Source organism: Pongo abelii, chromosome 8, assembly GCF_028885655.2.
Source record: "Pongo abelii isolate AG06213 chromosome 8, NHGRI_mPonAbe1-v2.0_pri, whole genome shotgun sequence".
Classification (NCBI taxonomy): domain Eukaryota; kingdom Metazoa; phylum Chordata; class Mammalia; order Primates; family Hominidae; genus Pongo; species Pongo abelii.
In genome coordinates this window covers 408,159-423,027 of record NC_071993.2, presented here as the reverse complement: position 1 = coordinate 423,027, position 14,869 = coordinate 408,159, and the positions used below count along the sequence as shown (strand labels likewise).

General features: G+C 44.0%; 1 protein-coding gene across 12 annotated transcripts in view; it reads left to right on the top strand.

Moving 5' to 3' along the window:
• Positions 1-14,869, top strand: part of DIP2C (disco interacting protein 2 homolog C) — a 407,784-nt gene that overhangs the window by 272,065 nt on the left and 120,850 nt on the right. For all 12 annotated transcript variants that reach the window (XR_010141456.1, XM_024253580.3, XM_063727460.1 and 9 more), the window contains 4 exons: positions 1,340-1,459; positions 3,021-3,218; positions 7,935-8,026; positions 14,178-14,288. Coding sequence is in view for 11 of the 12 variants with exons in the window: in XM_024253580.3 (XP_024109348.1) it covers positions 1,340-1,459; positions 3,021-3,218; positions 7,935-8,026; positions 14,178-14,288 (521 nt within the window). In the remaining variant the exon portion in view is untranslated. The remainder of the gene's footprint in view (positions 1-1,339; positions 1,460-3,020; positions 3,219-7,934; positions 8,027-14,177; positions 14,289-14,869) is intronic.

Here is a 14,869-nt window from a genome sequence, read left to right as displayed (position 1 = left end):
GAGCTAGAAGTTCTGGGTACCCTGAGGCGATTCTGACATCTGCCAAATTAAGCTTGAGAATCACTGGCCTGGTGGAATGGTCTGATTCATCTGAACCAAATTAGTTGGGCTATTTAATGGGAACATACTATGTTTGGATATTGAGAGTTCTGGATTGTGTGTTTTTCTGTATTTTCAGAGATATGAAATATTTAATGTCTCAATTCTGAAAGTGCTATAGAGCATTTTGAGACTACCTATTAAAAAATCTTGATAGAAAAAATTTCCTTGAATTCTGTTCTATTCCCCCCAAATGTTGAAGTCTGTTTTTTATGGTCCAGTGCGGGGGCAAACAAGGGCTCTGCCTCAGGTGAGGGGAATGGCCTGCCAGCTGCACCTGCAGAACCCCCTGCACCGTCCAAGCCCACAGCTCTGGGTGATGGTTTCCCAGGTCCTGCCAGCCCTCAGCGTGTGCCTGAGGAGGACGCTTTTGATCTAGTTGTGGCATCAGCGTCTTGGTCCTCTGTCTTGTTCATTTATTTGATTTATTTATCTTGAAATTTGAAAACTTTGACTCTTTCATTGATCAAACCGGTTGATTTTCAGAATGATGCAGCATTCGTTATAATTAGCACAGTATTTTAAAATGGGGCTTTTCTCCGTCCACTTGGATAGGTATGGGCTAGTATTCTGTTACACAAAAATTTGAATTTAGAGACTTTAACTTCTGTGCTTTAGGATGCATTGCCTGTGTGTGGGCTGAGCTGCATGGGTTTGGAATGTGTGTGAGGAGCTCAGCCTTTATTAGGAGTGGACAGGGCTTGGGCATGGTGGTGCTGGAACCTGCGCCCGGGGCTGTTGGATGCTGGGGGTTCCAGACGTGACTCACCAGCCCGATGTTCTCGTGCCTCCGTGAGGCTGAATGCTGATGTGAGGCTGAATGCTGGTGATCTCTGGAGAGACAGACTCAGGGAAGGACTTACTGCTCCACTGATGGTCTCATCCTGTTGAGAAGAGGGGGCCTGGGGCAGTGGGAATGAGGAGTCTGCTCTCTGCAGGTGACAATTCTGTCCAGAGAATCAGAGCTGGGGTCAAGCATGTGTGGTCCTGAGGCTTCTCCCAGCATGACCAGCAGAACAGCACATCCTGGAACGTGGTAGACATTCAGGTCCGATGTATCTCTGTCCGGTCTCCTGCCTAGCCACGGGGCTACTGTACAGCATGATCACCTCGGGCCCTTCCCAGGATCACGTCTAGAAGGATGCAGCCTGTTGCACGCTGGGGAGGGGGCTGTGGGACTGTGGATGCTCATTCCAGCTGTGATGATCGCTTCCCCCACCCACTGGTTCCTGTTTTTCAGGAGTACCAGTAAGTAGCCGGGTGTCAGCAAAAATCCAGCAGCTTGTCAATACCCTCAAACGACCGAAACGACCACCTTTACGAGAATTCTTTGTCGATGACTTTGAAGAATTATTAGAAGGTGAGAGAACTCTTTCTCACACGTTTCTTCCAGATGCTCCTATGGTCCCATAAACAATGACATTTTTTTCTGCAAGGCCATTTTACTTTTTAAGAGCAGTAATCGTGGCATTCGCTGGATGATGGGAACCCAGGTAGGGAGCAAGTGATGTTCCCAGGCAGCCTCGGTGTCGGCAGGTCTCTAAACCTGGTTGTTAGTCGTCCTCTGTGGGAGGTGATTTTGTTCTGTGACCCAGGTCAGGTCTCTAAGAACTCCGTAAGAGTATAGAAATACAAGTAAAGTATAAACATAGAAAAACAAGTAAACTGGGGAAATCCTTCGCTCGCAGCAAAACAGTGTTGTGAAGTGCTGTCTCCTCCCTCCTCCTCCTGCCTCTCCTGATAGATGCCGGAGATGCTGCCTTTGCCCCTGAATGCTCCTGGGTCTTTTTAGACAAACAACTTAAAGTTGAAACAAAGCACAGGAGCTGCTCATTATACCAACTTGAGCTCCTTATTATCTTATGCGTTAAACCACAAGTAAAAACGACTGATTTTCTTGTCAGTCATAAAGTGAGAGACAAGTGTGTTCCAGAAATGGAAGAGATAATTTCCATTCTTCACCTCTCTCAAGGATTGGGCAGGTGGTATTTATGATGCACTGATTTAGTTTTACTCAGGAAAATACTCGCTCTGTGTTCCTGTTATTCAGAGTAGTTGTAGCAGATTTAAATGTACAGCCCAGGCCAGGTGCGGTGGCTCACACCTATAATTCCTGCACTGTCGGAGGTCAAGGTGGGCAGATCACTTGAGCCCGGGAGTTCGAGACCAGCCTGGGCAATATGGCAAAACTATGTCTCTACAAAAAAAAAAAAAAAATTATACATATATATATATAGCCCAAACCCTATCTCTACTATATATATATATATATATACACACATTATATATATATATACACACACAAACACACACATATATATATATATATATACATACTAAAATTAGCTGGGCATGGTGGTGCACGCCTGTAGTCCTAGCTACAGGCTAGGACTGTAGCAGAGGCTGAAGTGGGAGGATAACCTGAGCCTGAGAGGTCGAGGCTGCAGGGAACTGTGATCATGCCACTGCACTCCAGCTAAGGCAGAAGAGAGAGACCTTGCCTCAGAAAAAAAATTTATCATTAATCTTTAAGGACAAAATATAATTTAGCAAGATTTAACCAATTTGGGGTCCAAAATCACTAGTTGATGTTGGTAATGGAAATTTCAGCATGGCTGTTTGAATTCCAGGCTCTGGGCACAGTGTGCTGCACAGTTTCCACCTGTTGTCAGTTTGCAGCTGTGTCCAGGTCCACCTAAGCGCTCCACTCACATGCTGCCTTGGAAATTACATGAACTAATTTTTTACCAGCATCCGTGATGCCAGTGTATAGACCCCAATTCTAGAAAAGCATGCTTTTCTGTCAGCTAATAAATGTACAGCTTAAGCATAAATCTCCTGGCTTCTTTATAAAGAATAAAAAGTAGCCATGCTAATGTGGGTGCATTTCTCTTGTAACCTCTTGTATTCAAACAATTTAGTTCAACAACCAGATCCGAACCAACCAAAGCCAGAGGGGGCCCAGATGCTGGCCATGCGCGGAGAGCAGCTGGGCGTGGTTACAAACTGGCCACCGTCGCTGGAGGCCGCACTGCAGAGGTGGGGCACCATCTCGCCCAAGGCGCCCTGCCTGACCACCATGGACACCAACGGGAAGCCCCTCTACATCCTCACTTACGGTAATCCCCTCTACATCCTCACTTACGGTAATCCCCAGGCTCACCCCTGCCCTTTGCCCACCCCCTCGCACAGCCACTCCCGAACACAGGAAGCTCAGTGTCCTTTTACATCCTCACTTAGGGTAATCCCGAGGCTCACCCTCTGCCCTTTGCCCATCCCCTCGCGCAGCCACTCCCGAACGCACAAAGCTCAGTGTCTGTTACTTCTGGTGACTGATTGACTTTGTGTTGCCTTATGTTTCTGGCACAGAAATAAATGGAATCTCAAGAAACTCTTTAGGAAAATCATTTGATTTCAATATAAAAAGTTATTTGTTAAATATTTTTTGAGTTAAAACCAGAAATGGCTGATTGAAGCAGTGACTATAGCTCTGATAAGATGTTAGATCTTAAGTACATATGTGATTTATTGAAATGCATGCTTTCAGCAAAGATTGGTGGTAGTTAGAAAAATGTCTTGGTAGTTAGAAAAATGTCTGTCTAAACTTTCAGAAGAAACAAAATCGGTTTCCAAGGGACTTTTTCAGAAGGCCAGAGAAACCACCTTTCCCTTAAGTCTTCAGTACAATTAATACAGTCTGTAAACTTTTTGCACATGGTTAACAGTAGCAGAGAAATGTGTTTCTCTTTTTTCTGTGGATAAGAGGCCGTGGAGGAGCAGATTGTCGCGCTGTTCTCGCTGCTTCAGCTTTACAAAGAAAATAGTAACTAAAGGCTGGCATGATGGCTCATGCCTGTAGTCCCAGCTACTTGGGAGCTGAGGCAGGAGGAGGAGTTCGAGGCTGCATTGAGCTATGATTGCATCACTGCACTTTAGCCTCAGTGACAGAGCAAGACCCCATCTCTAAAAAATTAATTAGAATTTTCAAAAGATAAAATAACTGAAGGACCAAAATGGTTCATATTGTGTCTGCATGTCTGAGATTTATGTTGATAGTTGAAATTTTGAACATAGCTGTTTCAATTCTAGGCTCTTGGCATGGTACAGTACGTAGTTCTGCCTGTTGTCAGTTGGCAGGTTTTGTTTTTAGCTTTTGTTGTTATAACACAACACTTTTCTGCTTGCAGGTAGGAATGGAATTGATTTCTACATTAGCCATGGAGGTCAAAAGCCAGATGCTATGTTGAATCGTGGAACCTCAGTAGACCCTAGCCTTTTGGGGTGGGGCTCCGGGAGGCAGCAGCTGTCGACCTGTGCATTTCACGGACAGATGTGGGATTTGGGCCTAGGAGCATATTGGGTTCGGGAGCGTGCGTTTTGTAACCCCTTTGCTTTTATGGCCTCATTGAGTAGTTTTAAATGGGTAGTGTGTGGCATCCATGATGAAGCATAGCTGTAGCTTTTTTAATTATGCTCTCAGAAACAGGTTTTAATGAGTCAAAAGGATGAAAGACTTTATATGTGACCCTCATCTCCGGCCAAATTCAGCCCTGGAGCTAATTGTGTATTTGGAGTTGCTGCTGCATGACAGCTGATGGCTTCCGAGGCCTCCCCGCCTACATGCGGGGAATTCCAGGAGCAGCCGAACTGTTCCGGGTGCATGTGTTCACTCTGAGAACTAATAGATGTTCACTTGGATGTTTTAAGCATGCAGTATGCATTGGCACGGAACTAAGGTTTGGGAAATCAAAGACGGGTAAGACACAGTTCTCACGGGGCTTATGATCTCGATCAGAAGGATCGCCCCTCTCTGCTGCTGGAACATTGAACAGAGTTGGTGTCTTTCCCCTTCCTGCAAGGTTAAGATAAATGGGAGATGTAAGACACAGACTGAATATTCATATGAAAAGTTGGATTCATCAGAACTCATGCCCACAACCAAAGCATTTTAACTCCTCCATATGTTGTATTTTAATCGTCTATATGTTGTTGTATTTTAATTATCCATATTAATTGCAGGCTGTGGGTTCATCTTGGTTTTTACTTGTTAAAGGAATATAAGAAAGCAACACATTTCCAAATTTAAGATTACAGCTTATCAGATGAAAACGCAGTGAACACTGGAAAGCGCCATCTGCCTAGAAACGCTAACGTAGATGGGCGCATGATTGGCTGTTGCTAAGACGACTCAGAGACAAGCTCGTCGAATGAGAATTGTTCTAATACTGAGTAATTTGGTATCGAATGAGAATTGTTCTAATACTGAGTAACTTGGTGTAACTGAAGGGGCTGTATTCTCTAAAGTCCTGCCGTTTCCCCTCAACCCCCAAATTTAGCTTCCTACGAAGTGCTGGGGTAGCAGAATTCCCAGCTGATAAACTTAGGATCATTAATAGAAAGTGTAGGTGGCTAATGAAAGCCACAAGTGAATAAACTTGTAAAACATAATTCTATTTTCCACTTTAGACTACCTGTGGCATTTCATAATCTTAATAAAAATAAGTCACGCTGTGCCGTTAATTTCCCTTCACATCCTGCCTCGCAGCAGCTCTCCGGTACGCCCTTCCTCTGCCTCCTCTGGTTTTTGGGAGAGACCTATATGTTCATCTGGCTTTCCTACCAAGGAGATGCTCATGCTCATGCTCATCTCCCTTTTAACGTTTTATTTATGGTTTTCCTTTTATTCCAGGTGTTTCAAGAAATCTACATGCTTGAGCTAGCAGCACGCTGGGCCACCTTTCTGTGGCCTTGCTGCTTTTTTGCGTGGTTGATGGTGTGTCTCTCAAGCTCCCGCCTCCTTCCCCGGCTTGCTCCGGTTCAGCCCTTCGCCACCCACCGCCTCTCCCCTCACCAGTTACACTCTGTTCAGTTGCCTGTTCCTCAGTCAAAGCCAAGCGAAATTACAATTAATGTCTAATACAACAGTGCTGACATCACACACATCTCCTTTATGAATCAGTTAAGAACTGCTGTTTCTTTATATCAGCAGCTTAACTTCTTGCCTTTTCTCTTTGAGAAGTATAAAAATACCAAATATATTTCAAGAATTTTTCCAAAAGTTTGCATGTGTTTTATCAAACTCTATTGTTAACTAGCTTGTATATGAACTCAAGCTAGGATGTCAAGACTCTTAGCTGAGAATGAAGTTGAAACTTTCACAAACTACAATGGTGCTAATTGAGTGTAATTGATTTATTCAGTTACAACACATTGTTTTTCTTTCAATTGCAATGAATTAATTGTAATTGTTTACCCAACTATAATAGTTCCCTAATCTTGTTCACATTAAAGAAATCTGAAGCCACAAAATAATTTCTTTTGTTGGGGAAAAAATACTCCCTGAGTTATATCTGATGAGCCAGTGATCATTTTCAGGAAAATAAAATCCCGAAAGAGAATTCCAGGTGACTGTAAAGCTGCCAGTCTTGAAGACTGCCTATGGTGTTGAGGAGGAGCTAAGGAAGACAGGAGGAGGGAACATGAATAAAAGTGTGTGTCTAGCAATTAAGTGCTCAAGAATATGCTAGAATGCACACCGTAACTTTGTGTTTCATTACAGCTTGCCTGTGACAGTAAAATGAAGAAACATTTGCTGAGCACGTACTATGACAGGGAAGTGTCCTAGGAACAAGAACAATCAAAGATAATTGTTCTCTTCACGTTCTCATTAGCAAGGGGATAAATACTGTGATAAATAATAACAATGTTAATCCAAGGAACTCTGTGATATGAAATAAATTCAGGGTTTTTAAATTTGCACTGTGTTGTAAACAACAAAGTCTGATTTAGTGTTTGCATTTATAATAGGGAAAAGATTAAAACAGTGATTGCACTGAAACAGAAAATAGTTAAGATAGCTGTTACCTTTATTACACTATTACAGCATTATCACGTCTTCTAACACCTTGACTACCGAGAAGCTCTTGCAGCTGAAGCCTCTGAGACTAGGTTGTTAAAGGCCATTGTGTATTTAAGAACTCATTTTAGGCTGTAAAGTCATTGTTATTTGATCTCAGACTGTTACATTTACCATTATCTTTATCTGAATCCAAAGGTTGTCATTAAAAACCCTAAAACCCTGAGATTAGGAAAGTTTGAAGGTGAGAGACACAGGACTTGTGAGTTCGGAGCCTCTCGAGGCGGTTTTCTGCTCTACGTTGCTCACAGTCACGTGGGGACTGACTGTGGATGAGGGACATGTCACCGGGCTTGACTTTGTGGCTAGTGACGCCGTTGCGGTGGCCCCACAGGACTCTCCTCCCTAGAACCTTCCCCACAGTTTCTGTGCTGGCCTTGCTGCAGGCACTTCATGCACTAAGAGGGGATTTGTTTTGTGCCGGCCTTGTTCCAGCGTCCAGGCAGCTCTGACTGGCTGAGTTGGAGTCATTGCTTTTCCTCTTCTTAACTCCAGGGACTCAGGATGAGTTGAAGCTTTGATCTGCGAGGAGAAGGTTCTCAGGGCCCTCCCGCTCCCTGGCGGTGTCATTTCAGCTGGGCAGATCCCAGCCCTGTGACGACGGTGTGTGCACTGTCCCTGCCCCCCACCTCCAACCCCTACATCACAGACAGATCAGAAGACAGGCCAACACGTGGTTTTAGCTTTTTATTTTCATTCTCCTGAAGTTTTGTTTTTAGAATCCCTGTTGCTTTTCTACTTTCACTCATTTTCCTTTCTTGCCTACCAGTTCCCCCTTTGCTCAGCTGCCCCCAGTTCAAGTCACTTGCAGACCATGATACACAGGAAGCAGAATGGACTCATGTCCTAGACTTCGGTTTGCAGAAGCGGTGCTCTCCGTATGCTTTAATACACACATTTGTCTGATTTGTATTCATAGGCAAGCTGTGGACGAGAAGTATGAAGGTCGCTTACAGCATTCTGCACAAATTAGGCACAAAGCAGGAGCCCATGGTCCGGCCTGGAGATAGGGTAAGTGCAACTTAAACTGCTGGATCTACAAAACACACAGTCCTGTGGGAAAAGGTGCCCACGGTTTAAACATTACAGAGTTCCACGCCACCTCCACTTTCCACTGGAAAGCAAGTTTTTATTCTTAACTGCTACCTGGTAAGTTACACAGGACAGATACTATTAATGGTATCTCCATTCTAACATTACATCCTGAGCAGGTAATGGTCTTTTCCATGCTTTATGCCCCAGTTTAGATGTGGAGCTTGGTACAGAACTTGGTTTTCTTGCATTTATATGTAGAACCTTTTTACCTATGTGCTTTAGATGCCCCAAAGATTAGGTTATCCTACCTAAAGGACTCCAAGTGAATTACGTAAAGACATCATTTAGAGCTCCATAAACCAACAAGAGCATGAGCTTTGATTATTTAAGCAATACTATAAAGGCATGCGTCTGCTGTGGGACATATTCAACAGATTGCAGCAGCTCCAGGAGACCGTGGCCTGGGATTCTTTCCCATTTTTTATTGAACACGTTTGGCCTCTTTTAAAAGTAAATTGTAGGTGTCATATTTCCTGATTATAAAATTTGCTACAAAGCTTATAATAATCACAACAGTGTGGTACTGGCTTAGAGACAGACATATACACCAATGGAACAGAATAAAGGGCCCAGAGATACACCCTCATGTATATGGATAAGTGATTTCCAGCAGGTGCCAAGATACTCAACAGGGAAAGGACAGCCTTTCCAACACACAGTGCTGGGAAAACCGGACATCCACCTGCAAGAGAATGAAGGCGGATGTTTACCTAACATCATATGCAAAAAATTCATTCAAAATGGACCAAACGCCTAAATGTAAGAGCTAAAGCCAAAACCTAGAAGAAAACGTAAATAAAATGCCTTAGAAGAAAATATAGAGAAGACACCTCATGACCCTGGATTTGGCAACAGTTTCTTGGATGTGACACCCGAAGCACAGGCAACAAAAGAAAAATAAATAAATTGGACATTTACATTAAACATGTTTGTACATCAAAGAGGTACTATCAAGAGAGTGAAAAGGCCACCTACAGAATGGGAGAAAATGCATATTATTTGCCAACAGATTAATATCTAGAATATTTAAAGAATTCCTACAAGTCACCACCACCAAAAGAAGCAACAACAACAAAAACGTTTAAATGGGCCAGAGACTTGAGTAAACGTTTCTCCAAAGATCTGGCAGTGGCTGATAAACACATGAAAAGATGTTCAGCATCCTTGATCAGGGAAAAGCAAACCAAAGCCTCAATGAAATGCTGCTTTACACCGAGAAGCATGGCAATTACTAAACTGCCGAAAAGGGCACGTGTTGGCAAGGATGTGGGGAAGTCGGAACCCTTGCGCATTGCTGGTGAGAGTGTAAAATGGTGCAGCCCCTCCAAAAAACATGACAGTCCCTCAAAGAATTAAACATGGAACCTACCGTGTGATCCAGCAATTCTGCTTCGGGGTGTGTACCCAGAGTCTGGGAGAGAGATGAGTACACTCAGGCTCACAGCAGCCGACTCACAAAACCAGATGGTGGAATCAACCCCAAATCCACAGACTAGGTGTGGATTTCCCGTTAGAAGGGAGGAAGTTCTGACACATAACACACGGATGAACCTTGAAGATACTATGCCTAGTAAAATAAGCCAGATACAAAACAGGTGTATTGCGTGATTCCGCTCCTGTGAATGTAACTGCCCAACAGTTCACCTTGCTGGCTGCCTGGCCAGAGCCAATTTGTCTAGACGAGAATTGCAGTGGAGAAAGTGATTCACGCAGAGCTAGCTGTGTGGGAGACTGGAGTTCTATTATTACTCAAATTGGTCTCCCCAAGTGTTCGAGGATCGTTCAGAGTTTTTAAGGATAACTTGGAGGGTGAGGACTTGGGAAGTGGGGAGTGCTGATTGGGCAGGTTGGAGATGGGATCGTAGGGGGTTGAACTGAGTTTTTCCTGCTGTCTTCTGTTCCTGGGTGGGCTCACAGAACTGGTTGAGCCAGATGACCTGTCTGGGTGGTGTCAGCTGCTCCATCCAGTGCAAGGTCTGCAGAATACCTCCAGCACTGATCTTAGGTTTTACGATAGTGATGTTATCCCCAGGAGCAATTTGGGGAGATTCAGACTGTTGGTGCCAGAGGCTGCATGACCCCTAAACAGTAATTTCTAATCTCGTAGCTGATTTGTTAGTCCCGCAAAGGCAGACTGGTCCCCAAGCAAGAAGGGGGTCATTTCGGGAAAGGGCTATTACCAGTTTTGTTTCAGAGTCAAACTATGAACTGAATTCCTTCCCAAGGTTAGTTTGGCCTCCACCCAGGAGTGAACAAGGACAGCTTAAAGGTTAGAAGCAAGATGGAGTTGGTTAGGTCTGATCCCTTTCAGTGTCATAATTTCCTCAGTTATCATTTTCACAAGAGTGGTTTCATGGCATTCCTAGAGTAGTCCAACTGTAGAGAAACAAAAGTAGAAAGGTTAGGTGCCAGGGACTTGGGGAGAGAAATGCAAAGTTCGTGTTTAATAGGGACAGAGTTTCCGTTTGGGAAGATGAGAAGGTTCTAGAGATGGCTGGTGGTGACGGTTGTATAACCTTGTGATTGTGCTTCATGCTACTGAGTTCTACGTGTAAAAATTGTTAGAATCGTGAATTTTGTGTTACCACATAATGAAACGTTAATCATAACGGAATATCTTCTTTATCTGTAATGTGGTTTTTAGTCTTAAGAGTTGTTTTAAAAATTCTTTCATAGTATGGCCTCCAGATACTTGAAGTTTCCGTATGATAATAAACTCCTGTGTTCCTCTAAGATGTCAGTAGAGATACAGGAACACGGTTTGATGAAATATGTAAAGAGGCTTATTTTGGGCAGGGATTGGTTTGGCTTGGTTGGGTCAGGGGTGAAGGCGCTACTTTTCTAAAATTTTTCTGAGGAAAGATTATCTGAGAAGGGCTCTCAAGGAGAGAAGATGAGCCTGTAGCTCTTGGGCGGGTTCCAGGAAGTAGCGTGGAAGGTGCTGAAGCCGTTCGCCTGGACAGCAGGGCCAGCTGTGTGAGGAGCCCTGAAGGGGAGCTGGGAATCCTTCAGTTGGAAAGGCCTTTGCTCCCCTGAAGAGCTGTGTGTGCATCTCCTGATTGGCTGATGCCTGCTCTGTGAATAATTAGGTACAGTGAAGTATCAAAGAAGTACACAGAGGATTGAATGGACGGAAGCCATGTGGGTTTACAAAAATCGAGCATCTTTCTATTTGTTCGGTATTGTATTGGGATCACTATGGAGGTAGCAATAAAACAGGATTTGTGACTGATTCAAATACTGAAGGAATGCCTAACAAAAATGATGTAAGTACAACGTTCTCTTCCTTAAAACAAATTGCAAAAAAATTTTCAGTTTTGATGCTAAAAGAGCCTTTAAGTATTTTACCCTTTTCTATCCATTACTTGTACTGTCATGTGCGTACAGTAATGTACAATTTTATATTCTGCTCTTATTAACTTTGTTATACCACATTTCAGTACAACTCTGCAGTGGTCTATAATATGAAATTTTCAGCATTAACTCTAGTGATAAACCAGTGAGAATTTTAAACCTCTGATAAAGAAGAACTTCCTTTGAGCAGAGGCACCAGGAGCTGGGAGAGGAGCCAGATGCAAGGTGCTTCTCGGGAGAGGGCTGATCGCCGTCTGGCCGTGGGGATGACATGCATCCTCTCCGTCTCAGCTGTGTGCCCTTGGTGAAGACTCTGCCTCCAGAGCTGGTATTCTGGGAAGATTAACAAGTCAGAATTGAACATGTTCTCTATGAATGGGTGCAACCATCAGTTTTGGATGGAACTTCAACAGCTTCTGAATTTTCTAACGTTTCCTGGTGTTTTTTGGCCCGCCTTAGGGGAAGAAGTTTGTACAGCAGTGGTAATGTGGACATCTTACAAACATTTAACTGAATACTGTTTGTTCACCATATCAAGATCTGAAAAACATGCCATTAGCTCTCAGTCCATCACATGACACTCATGACTAGTGTAAACCTCAGATAGTTTGAAGACATAATTGGTTGTGGCTTATCTGTATAGATGTACACATCATTTTATTCCCTTTCTAATCTCTCTTAGCAAATTGTAGTGGACTATAGAAGTTCCATACAGAAAGGAAATATTCATATATTCATAGAATCTACAACTCAATTTTGTGTCTGCCAATGATCCTGCATTCCGACCTTTCCAGCATGGCCTGCTCCCCTCTCAATGACCATCCAGATGCTTTTATGTCAGCCTGCTTTCTTAGATACACAGATGATTAGGATATTTGTCTAAAACTGTTCATGATGAAATCAGTTCCAGTTAGGACATTTTTCATAAAAAATTGTTTAACTTCAAGATTGAGGCCTGGTGCGGTAGCTCATGCCTGGAATCCCAGCACTTCGGGAGGCTGAGGTGGGTGGATGACTAGGTCAGGAGATCGAGACCAGCCTGGCCAATATGGTGAAACCCTGTATCTACAAAAAAATACAAAAACATTGGCTGAGTGTGGTGGTGCATGCCTATAGTCCTAGCTACTCGGGAGGCTGAGGCAGGAGAATTGCTTGAACCAGGGAAGCAGAGGTTGCAGTGAGCCGAGATTGCACTACTGTACTCCAGCCTGGGCGACACAGCAAGACTGTCTCAAAAAAAAAAAAGAAAATCCAGAATGAGGTAATGCAAAAATGATGCACATGTGCTAAATCACAGGATTCATGTGCTCATGAAAACGTACCATACTTGTCCATAAGGAAGAGTAACACTAATGCTACCCCACATGTAAGAGTAACCTGTGTTAAAATAGAAGCAGAGTTTGCAGGGCATAGTGGGAATCCAGAAATAGGGTTGTCTATTAAAACTCTATCATCGAAGGAAAATTATTCTTTGTCAAGATACACCCTACTGTTGAGGACCATCAGAAAACATATTGGCCAGGCACAGTGGCTCACATCTGTAATCCCAACACTTTGGGGGGGCCAAGGCAGGAGAATCGCTTGAGGCCAGCCTGGGCAACATAACGAGACCCCATCTTAAAAATATTTTTTAAAATTTAGCTGAGTTTGAGGCCAGCCTGGGTAACATAGTGAGACCCCACCTAAAAATATTTCTTTAAAAATTAGCTGGGTGCAGTAGTGCCCGCCTGTAAGGCAGGAGGATTGCTGGAGCCCAGGAGTTCAAGGCTGCAGTGAGCTATGATTGTGCGCCTGCACTCCAACCTGGGTAATAGAGTGAACTTGTTTCTGTAAAAAAAAAAAAAAAAAAAAAAAAAAAAAAAATCATAATATCTATTAGTAGGTACCAATATTACTTGATAATTTACATTAACCACACTTTTAGAACTCTGACAATTCTACTCTTAGGAACTTAGTTCCTAAGAGAGGCTGGGCTGGCAGGGTGGATTGGTGCCACATCCAGGCAGCTACACAGGGAAGACTTTGCTGCAGGGCCAGGGCCCACAACATGTGCACGCATGTGGCACCAGGGGACTGATGCTGCTACCAGCCCTAGCGCCAGTAACTTGGGCTTTCTCATAGTCAGCGTCCACGAACTCACGCCGTGTGTGAGGCAGTCCACTGAGTTCTCTACGTACGTTCTCTCATTCGACCTTGGCCACCGCATGAAGATGTAGGCTCTATCATTATTCTCACTTTTCAGAGAAGAACACGAAGGCTTGGAGAGGCCACAATTGTCCCTGAGATCCCAGAGCTAAACACTGACATGGGATCTGAGCTGAGTCCTGCGCATGGCTAATGAACTGCACAGCTGTCCCAGGACAGTTATGAAGACTGTATAGAAATACAAGGAAGTATTTACAAAGCTTAGTGAGAAAGAGGAGGGTATAACTTCATCTATGTGAAAACGTGTGGGTATGGAAGGTAGTATGCAGAAAATAAAGGCAGTTGTACTCTGGTGACAGTATCATAGATGACTGTTCACGTTTGTCTTCTACGTGAATTCAAGGCCGGGTGTGTGATACTTATTAAAACACAGCTTACTGAAATGCATTTTACATAGGACCTGGTTCTCACCGAAGCGTGCCCTCTCACCTAGAACCAAGCTCTTCCGCGGCGTCTTAGGAAGCCAGGACCCCACGTTAATGCTGACCCGCTCTGGCCTGTCCCACAGGTGGCACTGGTGTTCCCCAACAACGATCCGGCTGCCTTCATGGCAGCTTTCTACGGCTGCCTGCTGGCCGAGGTGGTCCCCGTGCCCATCGAGGTGCCGCTCACAAGGAAGGTAAGGAATGTGCCCTTTGCTCGGTCTCTCGCTGAGTGACATGGCGTTCACGGTGGCTGTCTCCCGGCTGAGTGAGGGTCTCCTCGCTGTTTCTGGGGCCCTGAGTTTCCTTCGGTTGCCTTGATAAGGGACGCGGTCGCTAGTGGGCCCTGCAGCCTGGGATGGGCATCCTGGAGGTGGAGCACAGCTTGCTTTGGGATCAAACATGGAGCAGCAGCCTCTTGGTCAGTAAAGCAAGGGTGTTTGAGAATCTTGTTCCTTGGTGTCATGTGCAATAGAATTGGGGTAAATGATAGTTTTTTTAAATTTATTATTTTTTGAAGGGTGGTGGATGCTGCTTTTGTTCAGGTATTTTGACATCCAGTCCAAGGTTGACCTATGATTTGTCAGGTCTTATTCTATAATGAAAATAAACCACTAAACTTGCCATTGTAATTGTTTAATCCAATGTAAAGAAATTAATGTGCATTGTCCATCAAAAAGTATTTGAGACAGGTTTCAATTTAGAATTTTATTTTGCCAAGGTTGAGGACATGGCCATGACACAGCCTCAGGAGGTCCTGAGAACATCTGCCTAGGGT